This window comes from Eurytemora carolleeae, unplaced genomic scaffold, assembly GCF_000591075.1.
Source record: "Eurytemora carolleeae unplaced genomic scaffold, Eaff_2.0 scaffold335, whole genome shotgun sequence".
Classification (NCBI taxonomy): domain Eukaryota; kingdom Metazoa; phylum Arthropoda; class Copepoda; order Calanoida; family Temoridae; genus Eurytemora; species Eurytemora carolleeae.
In genome coordinates this window covers 2355-26208 of record NW_019396289.1, presented here as the reverse complement: position 1 = coordinate 26208, position 23854 = coordinate 2355, and the positions used below count along the sequence as shown (strand labels likewise).

The 23854-nt window shown below is 32.6% G+C and overlaps 1 protein-coding gene across 1 annotated transcript in view; it reads left to right on the top strand.

Moving 5' to 3' along the window:
• Nucleotides 1-22402, top strand: part of LOC111700231 (glutathione hydrolase 1 proenzyme) — a 23205-nt gene extending 803 nt beyond the window's left edge. Inside the window, exons 2-19 of the mRNA XM_023471097.1 lie at nt 1990-2063; nt 9754-9874; nt 10410-10489; nt 11208-11334; nt 12176-12253; nt 12322-12395; nt 13720-13823; nt 14842-14909; nt 15316-15372; nt 16247-16282; nt 16756-16824; nt 17483-17619; nt 17889-17976; nt 18322-18512; nt 18639-18762; nt 19420-19536; nt 20218-20331; nt 21395-22402. Of these exons, the coding sequence (XP_023326865.1) occupies nt 1990-2063; nt 9754-9874; nt 10410-10489; nt 11208-11334; nt 12176-12253; nt 12322-12395; nt 13720-13823; nt 14842-14909; nt 15316-15372; nt 16247-16282; nt 16756-16824; nt 17483-17619; nt 17889-17976; nt 18322-18512; nt 18639-18762; nt 19420-19536; nt 20218-20331; nt 21395-21544 (1809 nt within the window). The 3' untranslated portion in view covers nt 21545-22402. The remainder of the gene's footprint in view (nt 1-1989; nt 2064-9753; nt 9875-10409; nt 10490-11207; nt 11335-12175; nt 12254-12321; nt 12396-13719; nt 13824-14841; nt 14910-15315; nt 15373-16246; nt 16283-16755; nt 16825-17482; nt 17620-17888; nt 17977-18321; nt 18513-18638; nt 18763-19419; nt 19537-20217; nt 20332-21394) is intronic.
• Nucleotides 22403-23854: the final 1452 nt, after the last annotated feature.

Below are 23854 nucleotides of genomic sequence, written 5' to 3'. Positions count from 1 at the left end.
AAATACTCTTTAGGACGTCGATGTATCACTTGTCATATTTGGACATCAAACATGGGATTTAGAGGGGGGGGGGGGTCATTGAGACCCCTCCAGCATATCCTGGTTTTCAAGTACCCCAGCAGAGATAACCCTAACAAACTAAATGTTCTTTAAATAAAACGTGATACCTGGTCTGGTTGGGTTGGTGTGATTCTTGGACTTTGCCATCTTAGCAACTTGTCTGAAATATTAGATTAAAAAAAAAAACTCCTTTTGAAGGCACTTCACCAATTCATAGTCAAAAGCTTTTCCCGTTGGAGGTGGAACTGCGTTTCATATTTCCGTACTAAGTTAACTTTCTCGGAATCCCTGAGATCTAACAAACTCTCCGACGGAACAGATCCTGTTCTGATCAGGTTGCAGGGAAGAAAGGGAAGGATGTGAAGGAAGGAAAATATGGGAAGAAAGGAAAAAATGGAAAGACGGTAAGGACGAAGATGGAAGGGACGAAGATGGAAAGGACGAAGATGGAAAGGACGAAGATGGAAAAGGATGAAGATGGAAAAGGATGAAGATGGAAAGGATGAAGATGGAAAATGATGAAGATGGAAAGGATGAAGATGGAAAGGATGAAGGTGGAAAGGGTGAAGATGGAAGGGATGAAAATGGAAGGGATTAAGATGAAAGGGATGAAGATGGAAAGGATGAAGATGGAAAGGATGGGTAGAAAGGAAAGGATGCGAAGGAGAGGTAAGGATGTGAAGGAAGAGAAAGATGGGGGGAAGGGTGGAATGAATGAAGGGTTGGAAGTCTAACGTCGGACACAAGACAAAATTTGAGCCATTCCACTGTCCGATGTCCAATGTCGGCTAATTGCCGAACAATTCTTCAGATTGGCATCAGTTCGTGGGTCAGGAACCTCGTAGCAACTAAATTATAAAGATCAAATCAAATGGAGAATATATCTACCATGTATATATATTGAAATATTTCGACTGAAATTGTAAAAAATATTAACAATATTTTTTAATTAATCTATAATTGTAAAATGAGGACTCACCCTTCTTAGACATGTGCCTCATGGTAGAAGGCTTCCTCAGACCATTCCTGTGGGCCTTTCTAAACAAATGAACTATTCAAAACATGGCTCAATGTATAAAAAAGCTGCAGTTCAAAAAAAAGAGGAAACGCCTCAACAAAATAAAGTTTTAAAACTTTTTTCAAAAAACGGAAACGCCTCAAAAAAAAAGAGGAAACACCTCAACTAAGTCAGGTCTTAAAAAATACGGAAACGCCTCAAAAATTTTAGGAAACGCCTTAAAATAAAGAGGAAACCCCTCAAAAACTGGGTTTTGAGGGATTTCCGTTTTTTTTGCAGAATTGCTGAAACGTCTCAAAAAAACCGGTTTTTGAGGGGTTTCCGCTTTTTTTGAGGCATTTCCGTGTTGAGACGTTTCCGTGTTGAGGCGTTTCCATAGCACCGGTGTACTCTGTCAAGTCAACTCATCCTGGACATCCTGAGTCAAACTAGAAGGTTTTTTTTGAGTACTCTAAAATTCACTAAGAATGTCTCAATGTCTCAAACTCTTTTTAAAAAAATATTAGAAATTTTATTTTGTATTCATCTTTATAATATCATGATGAGACCGAGGGACAAGAAGCCTTGATTTTAAATAATGAATTTTTTCCTTAAGCTAAAGTACCATTCATTTTTTTATGTATATTGTATATGTAAACTGAAAAGTTTCAGACACTAAAATATATTCCTTAAAAGCTTAAATACACTTGTTAAAAAGGTTAGTCTTTATAGCGTACATTGACAATGTAATAAAGAAAACCATATACCACCGTAAAAACAAATCAAGNATAACTTTTCCATAAAAATTAGACCAGAACTAAAAATAGCTAATTTTCTAATTATATTTATCTAATAAATCAAAAAGTGCTTCCATTTTCAGTTATAGTCTAAGATTTTCAGTCGTCTAAAATATTTAAAGTATTTGTTTACAGACGATGGATGAGGATGAGGATGATGAAAATGATTTGTATGATGTGAATGAAACCAAATCTATTTTAAACGGAAGGTACGCTTTTTGTTGCGGGTGATAATATTGCTGAAAATTTTTATGTAAGAATTCCAAAATGATTTAATCATAAATTCAAAGTGATTTTAAAATCATATATAGTGGTAACTATAAAACTTCAGAATAGGAAGACGACTTTTAGCCCATTGTTATTACTAAATAGTCCAATGTACATGGGACAAAGCAATTATGCGGTGTAAATCACTGTGTTCCGGATAGGGCGTTTTTTGGGGGGCGGGGGGGGGAGGGGGAATTGTTTGTTTTATGTACCGCTGGAAAGCCCCTGAAAAATGCAATCCAATTGCGCTATTCGCTTTGATGTCGTATTTTGACACAGGGTGTATTCAAAAGTGAAAATCGAATAAATAAATCAGGGTTTTGAAGATTTGAACAGAATTAACTAGTTGGTTGTTAAAATTTTGCTGTGACGTGTCATTCATTAGCAAATTCGTCGGGTTTAGGTAATTACTGTTGTCTAACTAATATATCAGAAGAGAAGCCCCGAATCCAATTCAGAAATAGTTTTTTTTATTCTAAATGACAATGAGTAAATTATAATGTTCTAAAAGTTTATACCGAAAGAATTTTGGGAAAGCCCCTTTATAAGGCAGAGGGTCATGTTTCTGTACTGCGGAGGCTCTCTTCCTTTGTGTAAAATCAGGGAGGCTCACTTGTCTTTTTCTGAGGCTTATTGCTGCCGGTCTACCCCTCCTTCTCTTTATGTTCTATTAACCGACCCATGAATCATTAGCCTACCCTCTTAATCCTGCCCGACCCTGTTATTATCATAAAATTTCCTTGTATTGTTCCAACTAATGCAAAGGAGGGTTATCTTCCTCCTAGGCCTATGTGCTTAACTGTTTACACGCTAATTTATTCATCAATTATTCCACGTATAGAGTTAAGATGCATCAAAATGTATAAAAAAATATTTTTAAACCCTCATAAGGATTTTTAAAGAACGTTTACGCAAAAAATGTTTTGTTATTGTGTTACAAAGATACAACTATACGCTAGCTAGCTAGAGTAAAACATTAAAGATATCAAATTTCTATTGAGCTTGAATTTCGAGTGTAACTTAAATTAACGACTTGAGATAGTTCAATTTGCCCCCTCCCCCCTCCCCGCCCGGTTGTAAGGATTAAGAAGATGAGTTTATAATGTTTATTCAATAATTTCTATCTCAGCTGCAAGGCAACTCCTCAGTATGAAATTAACCGTGAACCTGATTACAGTATTGAAGTGTAGATAGTACAGGGAGGTCCAATTTACATGAGAATAACAGAGTTTAAGTAAAAACAGAAACGTTAGCACGAAACCTAACTCATGAACTGAGAGGGAACCGATGCAAAATTATCTATTTTGAATACTTTTTATTTTAAATTTTCGACGCATTTTTAAGTGAACTTTTTGTGAAAGAGTGCCAACAATTATTCATCCCTATAACAAAGTGGTCTCTGCGGTTTCTAGAAATCAATGGATCTGTGATTTTATACTTTGCCATAGGCTGTTAAGGTGCTTCGCGCCCATTTTTCTCTTTATATAAATTTTCCAAATCGAATTTTCTTAGAGGCAAATTTTTGAAAATTCGAATATCCATAGACCTCCTCTTGGATCACGTTAGGTCCCATAAAAAAATTTGGGCCCGATCAGTTCAGCCGTTTTGACGTTTATTGGATACTAACAAACAAACAGACAGACAAGCAAAGTATCTCCAGGGTGTCCCAAAAAAACAAGGGAATTCAGTGACGAATTGGATATCGTCTTTGTTATGAATTAGCACTGTAATACCAAATATCAAAAGCCATAATATTATTATGAGTTTATTTTATGAAAAGGGTAAAATACTGTAGAGATGTGTCTATAATGTCTCTGCAAGATGAACAGTGAAGACGGACAAGTTTACTCTGTTTGTATACTGCAATTTTCTTGTTTTACTAAGTACAAACGCATGCAGTCAAAACATAAACAAACAAAATGTGAACATAGCAGACGAAATTCTTACAGATTACAGCTTTCTCAGTAGGTATCACTATACTAAATTAAAGAATTATCTTAAAAGACGATATCGAATTCGTCACTGAATTCCCATGTTTATTGGGACACCCTGTATATAGAAGAGAGAAATATTCAAATCTCAGTTAATCAGATAGAGGTTTGAAAGCTTTTTTCTACATATATAAAGTAGTAATCTCTGTTTGTTTGTTTATTTGTCTGTGTGTCCGATCATAAAGAATAAAACCCTGGACCAATTTGCCTCAAATTTTGATCAGGGAACTTGGAAGAACCACCAAAATGTTCTTAATTTGGTTTTGATATTTTAAACTGAGTGAGTCGACTTTAATTGGGGAAAATATATAAAATCGAGATTTAAGACAAAGTGGAAGTAAACGGCGGGAGTAACTTTGAGTATCCGGCCCAGGCAACGCTGAGTTCCCGAGCTTATTTTATATAGTTACATTAGCAATAATTACACTTATTCGATACATTTAAGATTATTTTTTCCAAACAGGTACATTTCCTAATTCTGCACTTCCTACATCAAGCGTCTTAAATCAAATCTGATATAGTTTATATAAATCATGCTATGTGCGAAATATCTTCTTCAATTCTGGTATCAGAAAAGATAGTTCACGGTTTCTGGGCCGAGCGCCGCGCCTAAAAGAGTCTATGGGCCAAAGTAGTTTTAGGAGCAAAATCTATAAGATATTTAGACTTAGTATGAAATTTAATTCGAAGCCAATGTAATTATAGGAAATGTAATAAATTAACAAACAAAACTTATGCAATTGGTATCTAAATTAATTTTCAAATCAAATCAAATCTATTTTTATATTCTAACTTGGATTTTTTGTTCATCATGCAATTAAGTATTTCTATTCTCTGTTTTCCGTCAATTTTTTTTCATATCATTAACATTGACCTTGTATAGATTATTAATGTAAACAATTTTTTTATAAAATCTAAAATGAAAATTCATGATACATAAATTTTGTAACCGTACATTTTAAGTTGACCGTTTATTGGCAGTTATAAAGGGAGGCCGGAGAAGGAATTGAGTCTTTACCACAAACTCAAATTTTGTAACCTCTTTATCCTTGCAACCTGATGGTGTAAATCTTTGATATTTCAAACTTAGGTTATTAGATTAATAGTTTAAAATATCTAAGGTCTCAGAGATTGAATTGCAAAGATATAGGGATTCGAAAATCAGAGTTTGTACAGAGACTCAATTCCTTTGTTATACAATTAAATGTTGGGAAGGAATTGAGTCTTTGCCACAAGCTCAAATTTTCTAACCCCTTTTTAAGGTTTTTTGGAACGGGAAATTGTGAACGGGAAATTTCCCTCTAAATAGTTTAAATAGCAAGGACAGTCCCTTTAATTTTACCATCCTTGGCTAAACATCTTCACTTCAGCTCTCTTCTTCTTCTAACAGTTTAATTTTACCATCCTTGGCTAAACATCTTCACTTCAGCTCTCTTCTTCTTCTAACAGTTTAATTTTACCATCCTTGGCTAAACATCTTCACTTCAGCTCTCTTCTTCTTCTAACAGTTCAATAACTCACTGTTTTCTTTTAAAACTTGATTTGATAGAAAATCCAAGTTCAACGATCGAATTTACTTCTAAGTTGTTTTTTGTTTTCATAACACGCACACGAGTGTGAAACATACTTGAACAGAAAGGCCTGAAGGTGAGCCAAAGGAAAAACCGGAGGTTTGGGGATTAAGAAATTCATAGTTTGAGTCAAAAAAAAAGTTTTTAGTTTTAAGGCCAAATTCTTCAATACAATCACATATCACTTTTTTTAAATAGTTAGTTTCAAACAAAATGTGCCCAGCAGCAACCCTTCAGGAGGCTTTTTTATTGATCAGCAACAAATCTTTTCTTTTTTAAGGCTATGGGGGCCTGAATCTACGTATAGAGGGGGGGGGGGCATCCACATCTACATACATATTTAAAAACCAGCTCATCAAAAAAAATTGACCAACATCTCATAGCAGTTCGGGTCAAAAAGAGGTCTTTATAAAATAAGAAGATAAAAGGCCGCAATGTGAGAATTATTTTATTTTTTATATTAATAAGAACATATGACACATGAGTTGTATACACTTTTAAAAGCTTGTCAAGAATGTTCTAGGCTTCTAGAAAAAACTCACACCGACCGAAACTTTCGACCCTACTGTATCCCATGCATCAACAAATATTTAGGGAAAAACCTTTAAATTACAATATATTAAAAGTCATTAAATTTCAAGGTGATATAAGGAGGGAAAACACCCCGCCCCCTCCCCCTCCCCTCCCGACCTTTAAGGGTTAGTTACCTACACAATACATATGGCATAATTGTGTGTTGGATTCATTTTCCAAAGGATATATTTTGTAAACTATCTATTTTTGTAAACTTGTGTTTTTTTATTAAACCCAACGAAACAAGGCTTAAAGCGTTGTTATAGTGAAAAATCAAACTAACTTTATAATCATGCGCTTTAATTTGATCGTATATTATTCGATCTTTGGACTTTTTGAAAAAACGTTATTGATTCTCATGTTTTTTGGACCTCCCTGTAGATAGACGGGACAATGGAGAGCCTCAAACAAAAGTATAAATTTTGAATTATTTTAGGATTTAAATTTGAGTTTTTTAAATCTCTCGTACATGTGTAAGCGACGACTTATGCGTCGTCTTTGTTCCACGCGGCGTTATTTCGTAAAATAAAACAATTTTAGTAGAAAGTTACCCACGAAAGGGGAGACTCCAGAAACAACTGTATGGAATATATATTGTCTGTATTCCTTTTACTCATGATTCCCTGCAACTATAAAGGAATTGAGTCTTAGTCACACATTCAGTTTTTGTAAAACCTATATCTTTGCAACCTTATGATTTAAACCTTTGATATTTCAAACTTACATTATTTGATCTAACAGAATTCATAGTTTGAAATATTAAAGGTCTACGACATTGGGTAGAAACGATATTGAAATTAGAAAATCAGAGTTTGTGGCAAAAACTCAATTCCTTTGTTTCTTTCTTTGCCAAACCATTTCGCCATTTAAATACTTTGAATAAGAAAAAAGACTAAATTTAACCTTGAGACTGCCTTATCTTCGGAGTTTCAGGTCGTCTTTACAGTCTCATCCTTTGTGTGTAGTATCTTAAAGTTAAAACTAACTTTGGGATATGTAATGTATATATATATGTGTGGTCTTTCATTTTTGCAACTTTTAAATTGACGGAGTTATAAAGAAACTTGTCCAGATTCCAATTTATTAATAATAACACAACTCTTTAAATACTTAAAGGGAGTGTTCGCGAAAAATGAAAGGGGGTATAGGCTTAATGCGATAAAAAAGCCCTTTTGATCGCTTCTAATCTTACTTCTATCTGTTGCGTCTTTAAGGAGAAAATTGTTAAAAACGACTCACTTCACAACCGAAGAACGTAGCACCCATACAAATTTGGGAAGTTGCAACATTCAACTCGGATCGTAAAATAATCAATTTAATTCCAAACAAATCATTCAGATATTACAAACAGTAGTCATCGATTATTTTTCGACGCAATTGTATATAGTTAATATTTCATAATATTTTTGATTTTTTTTTTTTAAATAATATTTCGCTGGCGCTGGATTTTCGAACATTCCTGGAAAATATGATAATGTCGTCTTCATTATCAAAAATCCACGAAACAGGAATAAATGTTTTCAAAAGTAACTCTCAGATCATGAAAAATAAAAAATATTATGAAATATCAACGATATACGAATGCGTCAAAAAATATCTGATAATTTGCTTGGATTTAAATTGATTATTTTACGATCCGAGTTGAATGTTGAAACAGATAGAAGTAAGATAAGTAGCGATAAAAGCGCTTATTTTTTTGCGAACACTCCCTTTAAGACGGACATTATTCATACGTTTGGTGGAAAAGAAAATAAAGGCCTCAGATATGATCCTTAACTCCTGATGAGATTTGATCAATATATTCCTACGAGACACAGATGTTAAATTTTAAAAAAATTATTATTATTTATACAGTTGAGAATATAATTCTCTGGTGAATAGTTCTTTTTTATCTATGGTCTGATGAGGAGAGTAGGGTTCTGTATAGTTCTTTTTTATCTATGGTCTGATGAGGAGAGTAGGGTTCTGTATAGTTCTAATTTATCTATGGTTGGATGAGGAGAGTAGGGTTCTGCATAGTTCTAATTTATATATGGTCTGATGAGGAGAGTAGGGTTCTGTATAGTTCTAATTTATCTATGGTTGGATGAGGAGAGTAGGGTTCTGTATCATAGTTCTAATTTATATATGGTCTGATGAGGAGAGTAGGGTTCTGTATAGTTCTAATTTATCTATGGTTGGATGAGGAGAGTAGGGTTCTGTATAGTTCTAATTTATCTATGGATGGATGAAGAGAGTAGGGTTCTGTATAGTTCTAATTTTTCTTTGGTCTGATGAGGAGAGTAGGGTTCTATATAGTTCTGATTTATCTATGGTTGGATGAGGACAGTAGGGTTCTGTATAGTTCTAATCTATCTATGGTTGGATGAGGAGAGTAGGGTTCTGTATAGTTCTAATTTATCTATGGTCTGATGAGGACATTAGGGTTCTGTATAGTTCTAATTTATCTATGGATGGATGAAGAGAGTAGGGTTCTGTATAGTTCTAATTTATCTTTGGTCTGATGAGGAGAGTAGGGTTCTGTATAGTTCTGATTTATCTATGGTTGGATGAGGAGAGTAGGGTTCTGTATAGTTCTAATTTATCTATGGTTGGATGAGGAGAGTAGGGTTCTCTATAGTTCTAATTTATCTATGGTTGGATGAGGAGAGTAGGGTTCTGTATAGTTCTGATTTATCTATGTTTGGATGAGGGGAGTAGGGTTCTCTATAGTTCTAATTTATCTATAGTTGGATGAGGAGAGTAGGGTTCTGTATTTCTAATTTATCTATGGTTGGATTTATCTATGTAGTTAATCGTGTGTTGGTCAATCTTTCAACTTACAGAGTTGTCTTTTTATGCTTTTTCATTTAAAACGCAAAAAAGTATAAAAAGTATAAAAAGTATAAAAAGAAAAAGCCGAAATTTTGTTTTGTTTAAAAGGCAAAACTGTGATCAAAAGTCACACCTTGATGGGATAATGGGATATAAAGACCGAACTATTAAATCCGGGTGGCTTGTATTTTTCGTTTTTTTCGGCCGTGTCATATTTTACTGTACAAAATTCTCGTAGTTTTGTCAATTCAGAATGCTTATGCAAGAACATTGCACATAGGATACATATATTAACTTGTTATAAACATATGTAATATTACATAAAACTTAATAAGTAAGAAAATAAGTAATAAAGTAAGAAAGGTCTATAGTAAATGGTGATGAATAAGGGAGAAAGAAAAATAACAAGAAAGGGCAGTTTTAAGGATAAAGTCCCCTCCCCCTGCAAGTTCATGTAGATTATACGTTGTACATTGTTTAAGACGTAAAAGCATAATTTAAAGGCACCATGCAAGGTTGCAAGCGAGCAAACCCTGAAGATATTTAATTTTTTACTCATTTTTGAATTGAATGTTTGAAATATTTAAATGGTTGATTTTTAAAGAAATGAAGATGTTCAGGAAGCTACTTTTTTATTAGAAAAATTGATAATTTAGTCAAAAATAATTATTCGTTTTGTTTAGGTTCCAGAGAAGACGGTTCGGATGGATCCATGTTTGTTTTGTTTTTGCTTTTCTCTGCGCAGTTGGCGCCATCTTTCTTTTTTCTTTCTTCCCGTGGAACAGCAGCAGCTTTCAGTCTCAGGTACAAATACAATTACAATTACAGTTACAATTACAATTACAATTACAATTACAATTACAATTACAATTACAATTACAATTACAATTGTATTCAGTTCCTGTGAGAGCAATTTCTTGCAGCTTTTTATTGTTAGTAAATAATGTTCATGTCGATTTACTTTGAATAACAAATTTTTTCAAATCCGCGAAAATGTTGCCGAAAAAGAAAAAATATAAAAAGCCATTAAGAGACTAAAATATTTTTTATTTTTGACATGATGAGAAATTATTGATAAAATTGCGAAAACATTTTTTTATTTAAAAATTTTAAATAAAAATTTACTCCAAAACTTTTATTTTTTGGACATCTACTTGAAAATATATATCTTGTCGTGATTTATAGACTCACAAAAGTGTCGATTAAGTGGATATTTGCCTTGATGCGCAATTTTATTAGCTTTTAACAATAAGCCTTGCTATAATAGTTTACTGCGTAATTGGAATTCTTACTTCAATAAGAATTTAAGCATTAAAATCATAACAAATTTTTATTTTAGGCTTTTCGACCAAGTATACTAGGTAATTTTAGCAAAGCAGCAGTTGCAGTGGACGGCGAACCATGCGCAAAAGTCGGGAAGTAAGTTCATCGTAAAAAATCTTAAAGGGACTGTGAGCGTAGAAAATAGTTCTGTTATTGATTTTCAATCTTTTATTGTCGATTTGTTTTGAAAGGGGGGTGCTTCAAAATAATATTTTTTTATGCAAGTTAAACTGCTATTTTTCCTGAAAGCTACTTAAGCCAATTTTAAAAATCCAATCTAATGACAAACAGTGTTATATTCCTGTTTTGATTTTGCAGATTTGCTTTTAATAAAGAAACTGAACACTTGCCTAAAACTTTTCTGATCTTTACTTCTTTGCCACCTCATGTCTAGACCTTTGATGTTTCAAACCAAGACTATACTGATAAATCTAATAGTCAAAGTTTAAAATTTAAAAACCACTTTGCAAAGATTTGGAGGTTAGAAAACTAGACTTTGAGTCACGTGTTCAGTTCCTTTGATGCTATCCTGTTTGAACTACCGCCCTTTGAACAATTGATCTTTTGACTATTGGGCGTTTGAACTTCTGCAAGTGGTACGGGTACCACCGCCCTTTGAACCTTTGAGTCATAAAAATAGTTCAAATGGATATCGAAATAGTTCAAATGAACAAAAAATAGTTTGAATCAACAAAACAATAGTTTAAATCAACAAAACAATAGTTTAAATGAACAAAACAATAGTTTAAATCAACAAAAAACTCCAAATGTACAAAATAAATTGAAATGAAAAACTTGAACCAATTTATTTTAGAGATGTGTTGGTAGAAGGCGGAAGTGCTGTGGATGCCGCAATCGCAACTCTGTTCTGTAATGGCGTCTACAACAGTCAAAGCATGGGTCTGGGCGGAGGGTTTCTCATGACAATATTTGAAGCTAAGGTATATAGGGTGACTTACTAAATATGACATTTCAGAGACAACCTAAAAATCGCCATTAACCTTTTCCGGCCATGTATCTAATAATAAAGGATGTGTCGTAAAAAGGAATTGCACGATATTTTTTAAAAATCTAAGATCTGCATGCGACAACATTTGTTGCAAACAAAATAAGGATTAGAAAATTATAATTAGCGTTGAGTTCCGTTAAAAAACACAAAAAAGGTTTTAAGCACATTTTGGAAATGCGAAGAGAAGGGGTTTTATAATAATTGTTTCAACAATATCATTTAACACTCTTTGTCTTCTGTCTACTAAAGTTTGCTTTTGCTTTTTGTTTGTTTAACCCGGGTTTGGTTCCAAAAGTTTGAAGGAAACATTTAAAACTTAAAATAATACCTTAATAATGATTATAGGTATATCTATTTATAAACTTGCCTTTTCTGTCAGTCTGTCTGTTTGTTTGCATCCATTCAACTTAAAGCAGCTGAGTTCAAATGTTTAGTGGCACATGACCTACATGGAAGGTTTATGGATTTGAATTTCTGAGCTGGGTCAACCTTTCTGGTCCCAGTTTGTACTGTGTCGCCGGGACATTGGATAAATAAAGCAAACACTCAATAAAGGACTAGCCGGTGCAACAAGTTTGATACGGTCAGACTTTAGGCTGAATTTACTTTTACTAAAGGGTCAGAGGTGCGTGGGTAAAAACTGAAAAATATTGCCGGGAAAAAATCCGCGAAAATTTGTTTTTTATTTAATAACAAAGAAAAAATGGTAACTGGAATATCTTTTTTAAAAAAAGTGTTCTTCTTTTTCTTAAATATTTTGGGTTTTTTTGTAGAAGAAGGAAGTATTTGCTCTTGATGCTCGAGAGAAAGCTCCTGGAGCTGCTACTCAGGATATGTTTAACGGAGATGCAGTCCTTTGAAATTTGATAAAAAAAAGTTTTTTCTTCATTTTTTAATTTTTTAATTTTTCATTTTTCAAGATGCTTCACAGAGAGGACCCTTATCAATAGCTGTCCCTGGAGAAATATCCGGATACTGGGAGGCAAAGAAAAGGTAAATATTTAAATTGTGTTGTTAATGACAATTATAAAGATAATTTTAAAAGTATTTTAGTGTTATGTATACGTTATTAAGGGCTCTTTTTTTGTAACGACCCCAGCCTGATCCAAATGGGGCTTATTTTGCCAATTACTTATTTTAAGCTAAAGCTAAAAACAAGCTCATTGTAGTTCTAAAATATGCGCAGCAAGGGCTACAATTATGTCTTAGTATTATTATTATTATTCTAATTATTATTATTGTCATTGTTATTTATATCATCTTTTTATTATCAATATTATCTTATATCGGTTTTTTTCACATAATTCTAATATTATTATAAACTTTATTGTCTAAGAAGTTTGGTAAATATTGTTTGTTTTTATTTCAATTTGAAAGTCAATCCGACCCTGGGATATGGGTTTCAAGGAATAACTTCCTTTTCGAAATCATTTTCAAATTATATTTTACGATCCTCATGATTGATGCTTGATGACTCCAAAATGGTTCTCAAATGTTTTAAAAGAATACGCATATTCTGTAAAATTTAAAAGGTTTAAATTTTTTGTGAAAATCCGCGAATTATTTTTGTTTTGTTTTACGATGTACACAAAGAGAACATGTTCACAATTAATTTAGAAGATGGGCGCGAAGCGCCCTTTAAGGCTAGTAGGTCTAAATATAGACTTAGTAGGTAAAGGTAAAATAAGGCATTCAGGCAATAAGTAAGTAATTAAGTAAGTAATCATTTATTTATGAAAAATAACAAAAACTTACAAAATTAAGTGTTTAAGGAGAAAATATTTGAAAACCTCCAAAAATATAGTTTGTGGGAATTCCCCCCCCCCCATTCTAAAAAAATATAAAAAGTGGAATTAAAGCAAAAGAAAAGAAAAAGGAAAAGGAAAGGAAAATGACTCATGCATAAGGTATAAAACCCCCACTATGAGCCCAAAGTGAGAGGCATGTGTTAGTTAGAAAAGTCAAAAAATTAAACAATACTTTTTTAGTTATCTCCCCTCCCCCTCCCCGCCGGAGTAGGGTTAATCCCTCTCAGATAAAGTGCACAAAAGCCTGTTATTTGTATGTACACGGGTTTGGGTTTAACTGTATTAGCTCATTACAACAAGTGGATTCGACTAAAACATGTACAAACACCGGTTATATGTACACTGTACCGGTTTGGCTGTGCCTGTATGAGCTGGGCCTGACTAGTATGAGACGACATGAACAAAAACCGGTTATATGTACACTGTACAGGTTTGGGTGTACCTGTATGAGCTGGGCCCGACTAGTAGAGCCGATATGTACAAAAACCGGTTATATGTACACTGTACAGGTTTGGGTGTACCTGTATGAGCTGGGCCCGACTAGTAGAGCCGACCATAAACATGTGCAGAAATGGTATAACAGTTTCTTGGACTCACGCTAATACATTGGCAGGTTAATACTATTTTCTTCTTATTAAAAAATGGCGACCAAATTTTATCTTATTATAAGTTAAAACCGTCTTTGGTTCTAACAAGTGAAAATATTGCACTTTTTTGTTGTGCCAAGATCTTGCTACAGGGCGACCAAATAAATATGGTAATTTAGAAGTTTTGACAACCATTGAATAGTGAGCTTGTAAGCTTTCCAAAATATGGCTGAGCATCTTTGTATCTTAAATATTAATAAAGACATTATATAATTAGACAATATCAATCTTTTTTAATAAATATTAAATCTGGAAAAATTCTTATTTTCTTTGTCAATTCTTAAGGTAAGAAAAGTGCAGACCATGTTTTGGAAATCCCAAGACTGAAAGATTCTATTTATAAATGTTTGAGCTGTAAATATTTTCGCAAAAAGAAGAGTCGTCATTTTTTATGAGACACTCTGTATCAACTTTTGGAATATCCATAAGAAGACTTTACTCTGCAGACTTTAATGTCACTAAAAAACATAACAAAAATTGAAAAGAAGGTGTCAAGTCTTTCCCTGGGATATTCAGAAAGATTAAAATTTCCCTGTATGATAGTTGAAGGACTGCAGTAAAGGTGTTGGTGAATTAAATTGATGTACTAAGCCCAAGGGTGTCAGAAATGATTATTTTGGATATTTTTTTAAATATCCTATAACTCTAATAAAATTTTAAACAGATATTTGCAATCATTCAGAAAAAGAAGTTTTTTATCAAAAATTAAATTTTATTAGGGTTATAGGATAATTTAAAAGACATGTTAAAGGGAGTGACCGGCTATGTAAGGTAGTTGAACTGAGTATGCAGTGTTGTGGAAAACTTCTTTCGAATTCATTTGAGACATTTTAAACTTTTTAAAGATCTGTAAGAGTTTGAGCGCAAATTCGACGTTCAAAACTCCTACTTTGGGGGTGGATACATTTTCAGAATTAGCTTTTTTTTAAATTATTAAATAACGACAACGATGGAAAGATTTGACACCTTCTTTGATTATTTTAGACAATGAGTTAACAGATCCCAAGATGCGCGAAATATTTATAAATCCTAAAACTGGAGAGGCTTGGAAGGCAGGGACAGAAATATAAAAAATATATGAAAAAGTTAAAGATTTTTAATTTTTATTGCTTAAATGGACCACGTTCATTGCAAAGCAAACCTGGTTGCAATTAACAACGATTGCATGTAATGTAATCAAACCATTTCAATCAAATCAGTATTGCAATCAGCATGTGTCTTTATGGGACAATTTCAATAAAAATTTATTGCAAAGAAAGGGGTTGAAATCATTTTCAGCTGCAATTATAGCTAGCACTGCGTAAACTATACCTAAAACCCCAGTCTCAGTTTTTCCACTTTCTTGCACCACAATATGCTAATAAATTGGCCAAACTTAGTTACAATCAGAATTAGCCAGATATCTTTTTCAATTATTAAGTTTAAAAACTGTTTGTTAATATTTCCCCCCGGTATCAGGAAGGAGATGTTTACTACAGACATGATTTTGCGGATACACTTGAGAAATTAGCTCAGGTATTGAGGTCTCTCTCTCGGACTACTAGATTTATGCTGCAGATACAAGAAAAGAAATAGACAGAATTTATCAAATTTAAAGATAAAAATTATCGCTTTATCTTCCTCATTGTTACTCAGATAAATGTTTTTCATTCATAAAAAAGTCTTTTATTTGAGAGTTACTTAAAATTAAGCTTCTCTAAAATACTTATGGGTTGGTGTAAAAAGCTTTACTAATTCATCACACATGAACAAAGTATAGTAAATGCGTTGTTAAAAACAAAAACATGTTGTTTGCAATCTAAGCCTCCTGAAGTTTGTACTTAAAATACCATTCTGATTCAGGAGATAACACAGTTAATAATTCACAATTGATACTGATTCTAGGTGCCTAATCAAATAGTATTTTTTTTTATCAAATTTTCCACTTTTAATTTACGTAATTTAAGGGAATTGAAGTATTCCAATATGTACCTCACACGTTGATGGGCATCATTTTGAGGTCCATTTTGAGACATTTAGGGTTTTCTGACGTTTTATTTTAAAGAACTCCCAAAAATATGTAGTCTCGATCATTTTTTTTCTGGTCAAAGATATCAGCCATTGCAACGATTTTTCAAAAAGGAAAATGAAAAACGATTTTGATAATCGTTTGGAAAAATCGTTTTGGTGAATAATTTGGCCAAAGGCAAAATTTTCACAATATGTAACAATAGCAAGCTTGCGGGTTTTGATTATTAATGTACATCTCAGATTCGTACAGGAACCTCTTAAAGGTCTAAAAACTTTAAATGTTTTAAACTGGATCTCGTAACGATGTTAGGTTGTTCACTTGAAATTACGTGTACTGTCTCTTTAAGTACGTTTTTCATTTTGATATTTTTCTTTAAAGGCTGGAGATGCTGGGGAGGAGAGGCTGGGTATTTATATATATAGATATATATATATATTAAACTTAACATTTTATTCAAAAAAATTATACTAAACATAATGTATCACGTCTCACGAAGATCCTCAATATTCGAAATTCTTTAAACAAGTCTCTATATATAAATACATACATATATACATATACAGATATATATATAAATATATATGCAGAGATCGGATTGTAGTCTTTAAATGGTTTATTTGTAATGACTGGACAAAAAGAAGCAACTTGACAGTTGCAGGAATTAATAGATATAAAGAAAATAGACAATATGTATTCCTTACAGTCGTCTCTGAAGTCTCATCCTGTATATTTATTTCAACCAAAAAACCCATAAACGAAAAGGCCAAGAGTTGTGTTGCAATGAATAATAGAGTCGGCCAAAAAATAATGATTTTAAACTATTTTCTTGTAAACTTAAATCTTAAAGATTCAGCCATTCAAAATACTAATCTTTGACTGATTTTTAGGAGTTAGGAGGTATCATCACTGAAGAGGATTTAAAGGATTATAACGCAGATTGGGTTGAACCTGTTAAGGTTAGTTACTTTAAGTTAAATTGTGCTTTGTTCGAATTGGATAGAATTAGAGCTTATAGGAATGAGGATCAAGGAATTTGGAATTAAAAATTATCAAGTATGAATGAAGAATGAGGAATAAAAGTACTAGGAATTTGGACTTAGGAATGAGAAATAAAAGTACTATTAATTGGGAATTAAGAATGAGGAATAAAAGCTCTAGTAACCTAGCCTTTAGAGCTTATAGGAATGAGGATCAAGGAATTTGGAATTAAAAATTATTAAGTATGAATGAGGAATGAGGAATAAAAGTACTAGGAATTTGGACTTAGGAATGAGAAATAAAAGTACTATTAATTGGGAATTAAGAATGAGGAATAAAAGCTCTAGTAACCTAGCCTAGTAATTAGAAATTGGGAATTAGGAGTTAAAAATCAGGAATTAGGAACGAAGAATTGGAAATGAGCAAAATTCAAGTGTATTTGATGTTGTTACAAAGCAAATCATTTGAAATGTAACTTATTCAATCTTTTATTAAGTGTAAGGGATTTTTACACTGCATAATTGTGTGTCTTATGTGAATTGAACATAGATAAAGTCCTAACTTGATTCTAAATGTCGTCTTCTTACCTCAGAGTTTTCTAGTTTTCATATTTCGATTAAACTGTTTATTTTTAAGGTTCATCTGTCAAATACTGATGTAGATTTCTACTCTGTTCCCCCGCCTGGTAGTGGAGCTATCCTAGCCTATATTCTCAATATCCTAGACGAGTTCAATATCTCAGCAGCAGACCCGGCTCCTTTACTAGCACACAGGTTAAACAGTTTTTCAAACTTTCTTTCCTTTTTTTTGATATTTCAAACTTAGATTATTTGATGTAACAGATTTTGTAGAAGTATCCGACAAAAGGTTGCAAAAATAGAGGGATGAGAAAATCAGAGTTCGTGGTAAAGCGCCTCCACCCACCTTAAAAATATCTTGTATCCTCCATTGTCTTCTGTGTTGGAATGAGGAAGATATCGAAATGGATTAATTTGTTACAAAATAGTTTTGTGCGGTGTATTTTTTGTAATAATTTTTTTAGAATAACAGAATCTTTCAAGTGGGCGTATGCTTTAAGAACAGAGCTAGGAGATCCTTCAGATCCAGAGATCACAGAGTTTATTCAACAGGTAACTCTCCAGATTATAGAGTTTATTCAACAGGTAACACTCTAGATTATAGAGTTTATTCTCCAGATTACATAGTTTCTTAAAGGAACTGTAAACGTAATTTGAGGTGACTCAAGTCTCTCCATTTAACAAGAGTGTATCATATCTGATTTAGAAAAGTAACCTATGTATATATATGCCACTATAATAAATGAAGGTCTTCCCAGACCGTGTACAGTACAGTCCCTTAAACAGTCTTCTCTTCAGACTGTTTATCCTTTGTGGGTAACTCTGTTTGTAACAGTTTTGTTGTTAAAAGTAGTTTTTGCTTATAAATCTGTTTTGTAAACAAAAATGTTTTGGTAGATTGTGAAGAATATGACGAGCGAGGAATCTGCTGTGGACAAGGCGAGTAGGATAGAAGACGACAAAACCTACAACAATGCCAGCCATTACGGCGCGGTATTTTATACACCGGAAGACCACGGAACAGCCCACGTGTCAATTCTGGCGGAAAATGGCGACGCAGTCTCTGTCACAAGCACAATTAATTTGTAGTAAGTTTTAGTAATTTTTACCATCGTAATGCAAGAAAAAATCACAAAGTATTTAACAAAAATATGTTTATTTTTGCCGAAAAGAATTGATTGAAAATCTAAAACTAAAAAATCATTATTTTTCAGTTTTGGTTCCCTGATCATGTCGAAGAGAACGGGAATAATTCTAAATGACGAGATGGACGATTTTTCAGCGCCAAATATTACAAATTATTTCGGAGTACCCCCCTCACCTCACAACTTTATTAAAGTAAGGTTATAATTTTCATTAAAAAAAATACTATATTTAGCGAAAATGTATTTATATTTGAACAGAAAAATGTCGACCCTTGTAAAGCTTGTCGAAAAAAAAAATTTCCAAAAAAACCTAGATAAATATCTAAAAGAACCGTTTAAAAACTCTAATTACAAATATTTCAAAATAGCTGGACTCCCAAGTAATTAGATTTTTTACAGAAATGTCTAAAGTCGGTCAATATTAGCCCCGTTAGATTTTGTTTTATTTCTTTTTTTGCAATTCATATCAGAAACAAAAATACCCTTCTTGGACTATCTAGAAAAAATAAATTTTTTGATATTCCGGCCTTTTTTAAACTGTTAATGCATGTAGCTTAACATCATTTTTGTTTTGTTTTCAAGCATAGATTTGAATTGCACAAGAAATATTACATATTTTTAACGTTGGCGTAAATGAAATTAAAAACTTTTTCAAAATTTGTAAAAATGGCCACATCTCAATCACTGTAAACTCGGGTTTATATCAAATACCGGACAGACTTTTAAGCTGTAAGAGCTAGCTGTACATCACACATTTACACATACTAACTTTAATTGGCAAGACGGGACAGAACAATGAATTAAGCTTTTGCTAAGTTGATTGATGGTGCTAGAGATTTTATTTGTTTAGGGAGGAAAACGTCCTCTGTCCTCTATGAGTCCTGCGGTTATCGTAAACAAGGACGGTAAAGTGAGGTTGGTAGTTGGGGCAGCTGGAGGTACAAAGATTACAACAGCAACAGCTCTGGTGAGAAATTAAACACAGTTTTAGAAGAAAAAAAAATAAAATGTTAAAGATAATTCTTAAACACCAGCAAAAATATCATTTAAGTTAATTGACTTTAGACACTGTAAACGTAATTTGATGTGACATGAGAAGGGTATGGTCCGATTCATGAAGGTGCCATTAACGTCATGGGCTGCAATCAAGTATGGATTAGATATCCATGTTTTCGTTTGGAAACCTGTTTATTTTTATTTGTGTATGATAAAATTATATAAAATAAACACTTTTAAAATCAGAGAAACGGCGTTATCTTCTATTTTATTCGTCATCTTATGGTTTCAGTTTTCCAATTTTTCCAGTTTGTTTCTAAACTAACTAACATACGAGATTCTTAAAGGTTGTGTAAGCGTAATTTCAATTAATCCTCCATGAAAAGATGACAATATATGATTCACAACGGTACCCTTGAAACCGATTTCTGGTCAAAAATGTAAAAATTACTTTTGTAGAGAACTCCCAATCGAAAATAATCAGCTTTCAACATATAATCATACTTGATCAGACAAAGCTTTCAGGGGATCGGGAATTTCCATCTTTTCATGGAGAGTCATTAGAAATTACGCTTAAACATTCCCTTTAAGAAGTAACTAATTAGAAAACAATTTAAAATGGAGAAAACATTAATTATAATTTGATTTGTAGACAATCATCAGTAATCTGTGGTTGGGTGAGGATATAAAGATGAGTATAGATAAGAGACGGATTCATCATCAATTGGCTCCTATGGAAGTCTCTTACGAGCCTGACTATCCACAGGTATAAACATATGGCTTCTTTGGAGGTCTCCTACGAACCTGACTATCCACAGGTATAAACATATGGCTTCTTTGGAGGTCTCCTACGAACCTGACTATCCACAGGTATAAACATTTGGCTCCTATGGAAGTCTCTTACGAACCCGACTATCCCTAAGGTTTCCCAGGTATAGTTATAGACAGTGCAGACCTATTAGTCTGTAGAATAGAAAGACGACTGTTAGACTCAAGTTTAAAATTTGATTAGTCCAATGGATTTAAAAAACGCCAAGTTTATATTCACAAATGACAGGTCTATATCGTTGACACAGTTTTCATACATATTTCTCGAGACAGGTACATCAGATATAACTCATATATGTAGCGATCAACTCCAAAAGTGTATAAATTCAAGCCTAAACTCCCTTTCATTCATTGAAAAATTGGCTATCATCTTTTTAGAATTAAAATTGTAATGCCAAAGTAAAGTACATGGTGTCCCAATAAACACGGGAATTGAAAGTCGTCTTTGATTTCTGATATTCCATAAATGGCAAAGAAAGTATAAAAATGAGGCTGTACGTCTTACGAGATTTTTATAAAGTGGTCTCGCTCTCTATATTATATAAAACAATATATATATATATATATATATATATATATATATATATATATATATATATATATATATTATTTTGTGTCTTAAAAATTCAAAAATTTCACATTTTGCAATATCTCCGTCAATTTTGAAGATACATAAATGGTAGATCAAATTTTGAAAATCGCATGACCAGGCGTTTTCGATATTAGCTGTATAAACTGGAATACTGAAATAATTGTGTTCATTGAAAAATGTCACCTTAATCCAAAGTTTATTGTGACACCCTGTAGATATGTAGAATAAATACTATTATTTATAGTAAATCAATCAGAAGCCAGGGAGTATATTTTTTCCGGTGCTTGGCCTTTTTCAATGTTACAGTGGGGTCAACCCTTCTAGATATGTTCTAGATCCCCTTGTATAATCCCCTGTACAAATTCAAAAACTAAAGAAAGGTAAACTGTAAAATCATCGATTATTTTAGGATCTTTTGAAAGAGCTTGAGAAGCGGGGTCACGCGACCGCGGAAATGGACAGCTTCGGTTCAGTTATTAACGGAGTTTCCGTCGAAAAAGACGGACGAATTTACGCCAACGCCGACTTCAGGAAAGCTGGAGGTGTGGACGGATATTGAGAGCACATCCTTTCATATCTGTTCTACAAAACTACAAAACTATAAACAGTTAAACAGTTAAACAGGAGTATGCTTAAAGGGAAAGCTCACGTTATTTTAAGGAACCCTTAAAAAGAAAGTGGGCCAACAATGATTCACAATGGTACCTTTGTCTATTAAACGATAATGGTCCGTTCACCGTTTAAAAAAAAATCCAGGCCATCTTCTTGTCTTTACTGTTAAATTCAACGGTTTAAAGTGCCCTAAGTCAAACGGAATTTAATTTGAGATTACGTGAACAGTTCCCTTTACCAATGCAGAAACAACACATAAACACAAGGAAAGGGAGAATTTTACCCCCCCCCCCTGCACACTACCGTTCTCTACAGGAACTTATCCAGTAAACATCCATTTTACATAAAATCTATTTTTCTAAACATATGAAGTCAAACTAAAACAAATTCATCTTAAGACTGAAATCCAATATGTTTTCAAATTTTGATAAGAAAAAGTATGTATACAATTATGTAATAGAATAAGATGGATTTTCTCATTCCTTTTCTTGAAAGCAAATTCGTACCAGACATGTCACATAAAGACTATAGTCCTGTCTGTTGAGTGTGATAAATGGTTGCAATAATGGCTGTGACAATTTTACCAATAGTTCACACTTAATTAACATTTATCTTTTTATCAACTTTGTTTGGCTATTATTCCTTAATAAGGCGTTATCTTAATATTTTTGTAACAATTAAACCTAATTATGTAATCTAATTGCTAATAGATTGATATAATTTAGAAACGTTACTTAAAACGAATTAAAGTTTACATATTTGTATATTTTACGTTTTCTTGAACACCTCTACGTTATAAAAAAAATATTGTTCTGATTTCAATATCTATAACGTGTTGTCTGTGGTACTAATTCGGCAATAAAAATAAAACTGAATTTTTTCCTGATTTGGCAATGGGCAATTGCTAATAAATTAAATAAACATAAACTATACATATTGTTTTAAATATAAACTAAAAAATCAGAATAATAATTATCTCTGAATCAGTTCTGTATGTATATGCTGTATACGTTATCTAATGTTAATCGTTAAAAACATTTTTTATATAACTAATGTATATACATAAATTGTAAAATAAAGAGAAGAAAACAAGTTGTATACAAATATTACTGATATTTCACAATTTCTCGAGATGGGAGAGAGTTTTAAAAAAATATCAATGAGAGTGGAATATTGTAAAGCTATGGCAGGGCTTCTTAGAACAGAATTCAGAACTTTTGTACTCTGAATCGCAGGATAAAGCATACTTCTATTAAATACAATGGCAGATCCTAGAACAATTACGTTGTACATTGTCCGTAAATCTAAATGCGAAAATCTTGTATTGCGATTAAAGGGAGTGACCGGCTATGTTAAATAGCTGAACTGAGTATTCAGTGTTGTTGTAAGCTTCTTTCGGATTCATTTGAGACATATAAAACTTTTTAAAGATTTGTAAATCCTGAGTTTGAGCGCAAATTCGACGTTCAAAACTCCTACTTTGGGGGTGAATACGTTTTCAGAATCGGTTTTTTTAAATTACTAAAAAAACGACGACGAAAAATAAAGTAAAAATCATATAGTAATCTAACTAGATGGTTGGGAACATGTTTCTTAAACAATGAATCAATGCTAGAATCAATTATTTCGTTTTTACTATTATATTGAATTTCTTATTTTCTTTGAATTTATTCACAGATTTCTGCAAATTCTTCAAATGTCGTCTTTTCAATAATAATTCAAGAAAATCCGCAGAAAATGTTTGTGAATAATGAGAACTAAAATAATGTGATAATAGAAACTAATAATTAAACAAGATTACTTATTTTCGATGATAAGATTAATTTTTATTTTCTCAACCGGTTCCGAAACAGCTAATTAGTTTACTGTAGAGTTTTGTTTACATTTTTTGTCGTCATTATTTAATACTTGAAAAAAAACTAATTCTGAAAACATATCCTGTAAGAAATCTAGCCCCGAGATAACTCAACTCAAAGTCTAATTAGAATCTAACTGACTCTATCTCTAGCCAAAACTCTAGGCTCGCAATCTCTAGCCAAAACTCAAGGCTCTGTATACGTCCGTGTTAATCAACGATTTGTATTGAACTGATTTATTATATATATACAGGTGAGCTAAGCTGACTGGGCTAGCCAGACAGGGTCAAAATACAGATAGTTAAGATATATTACTAACATGGATAATATAGATCGCATCAAGCATTTATGAAGTAGGGCATTTACATACTTAGATCTTCTAGATTAATTTAATTTCTCTT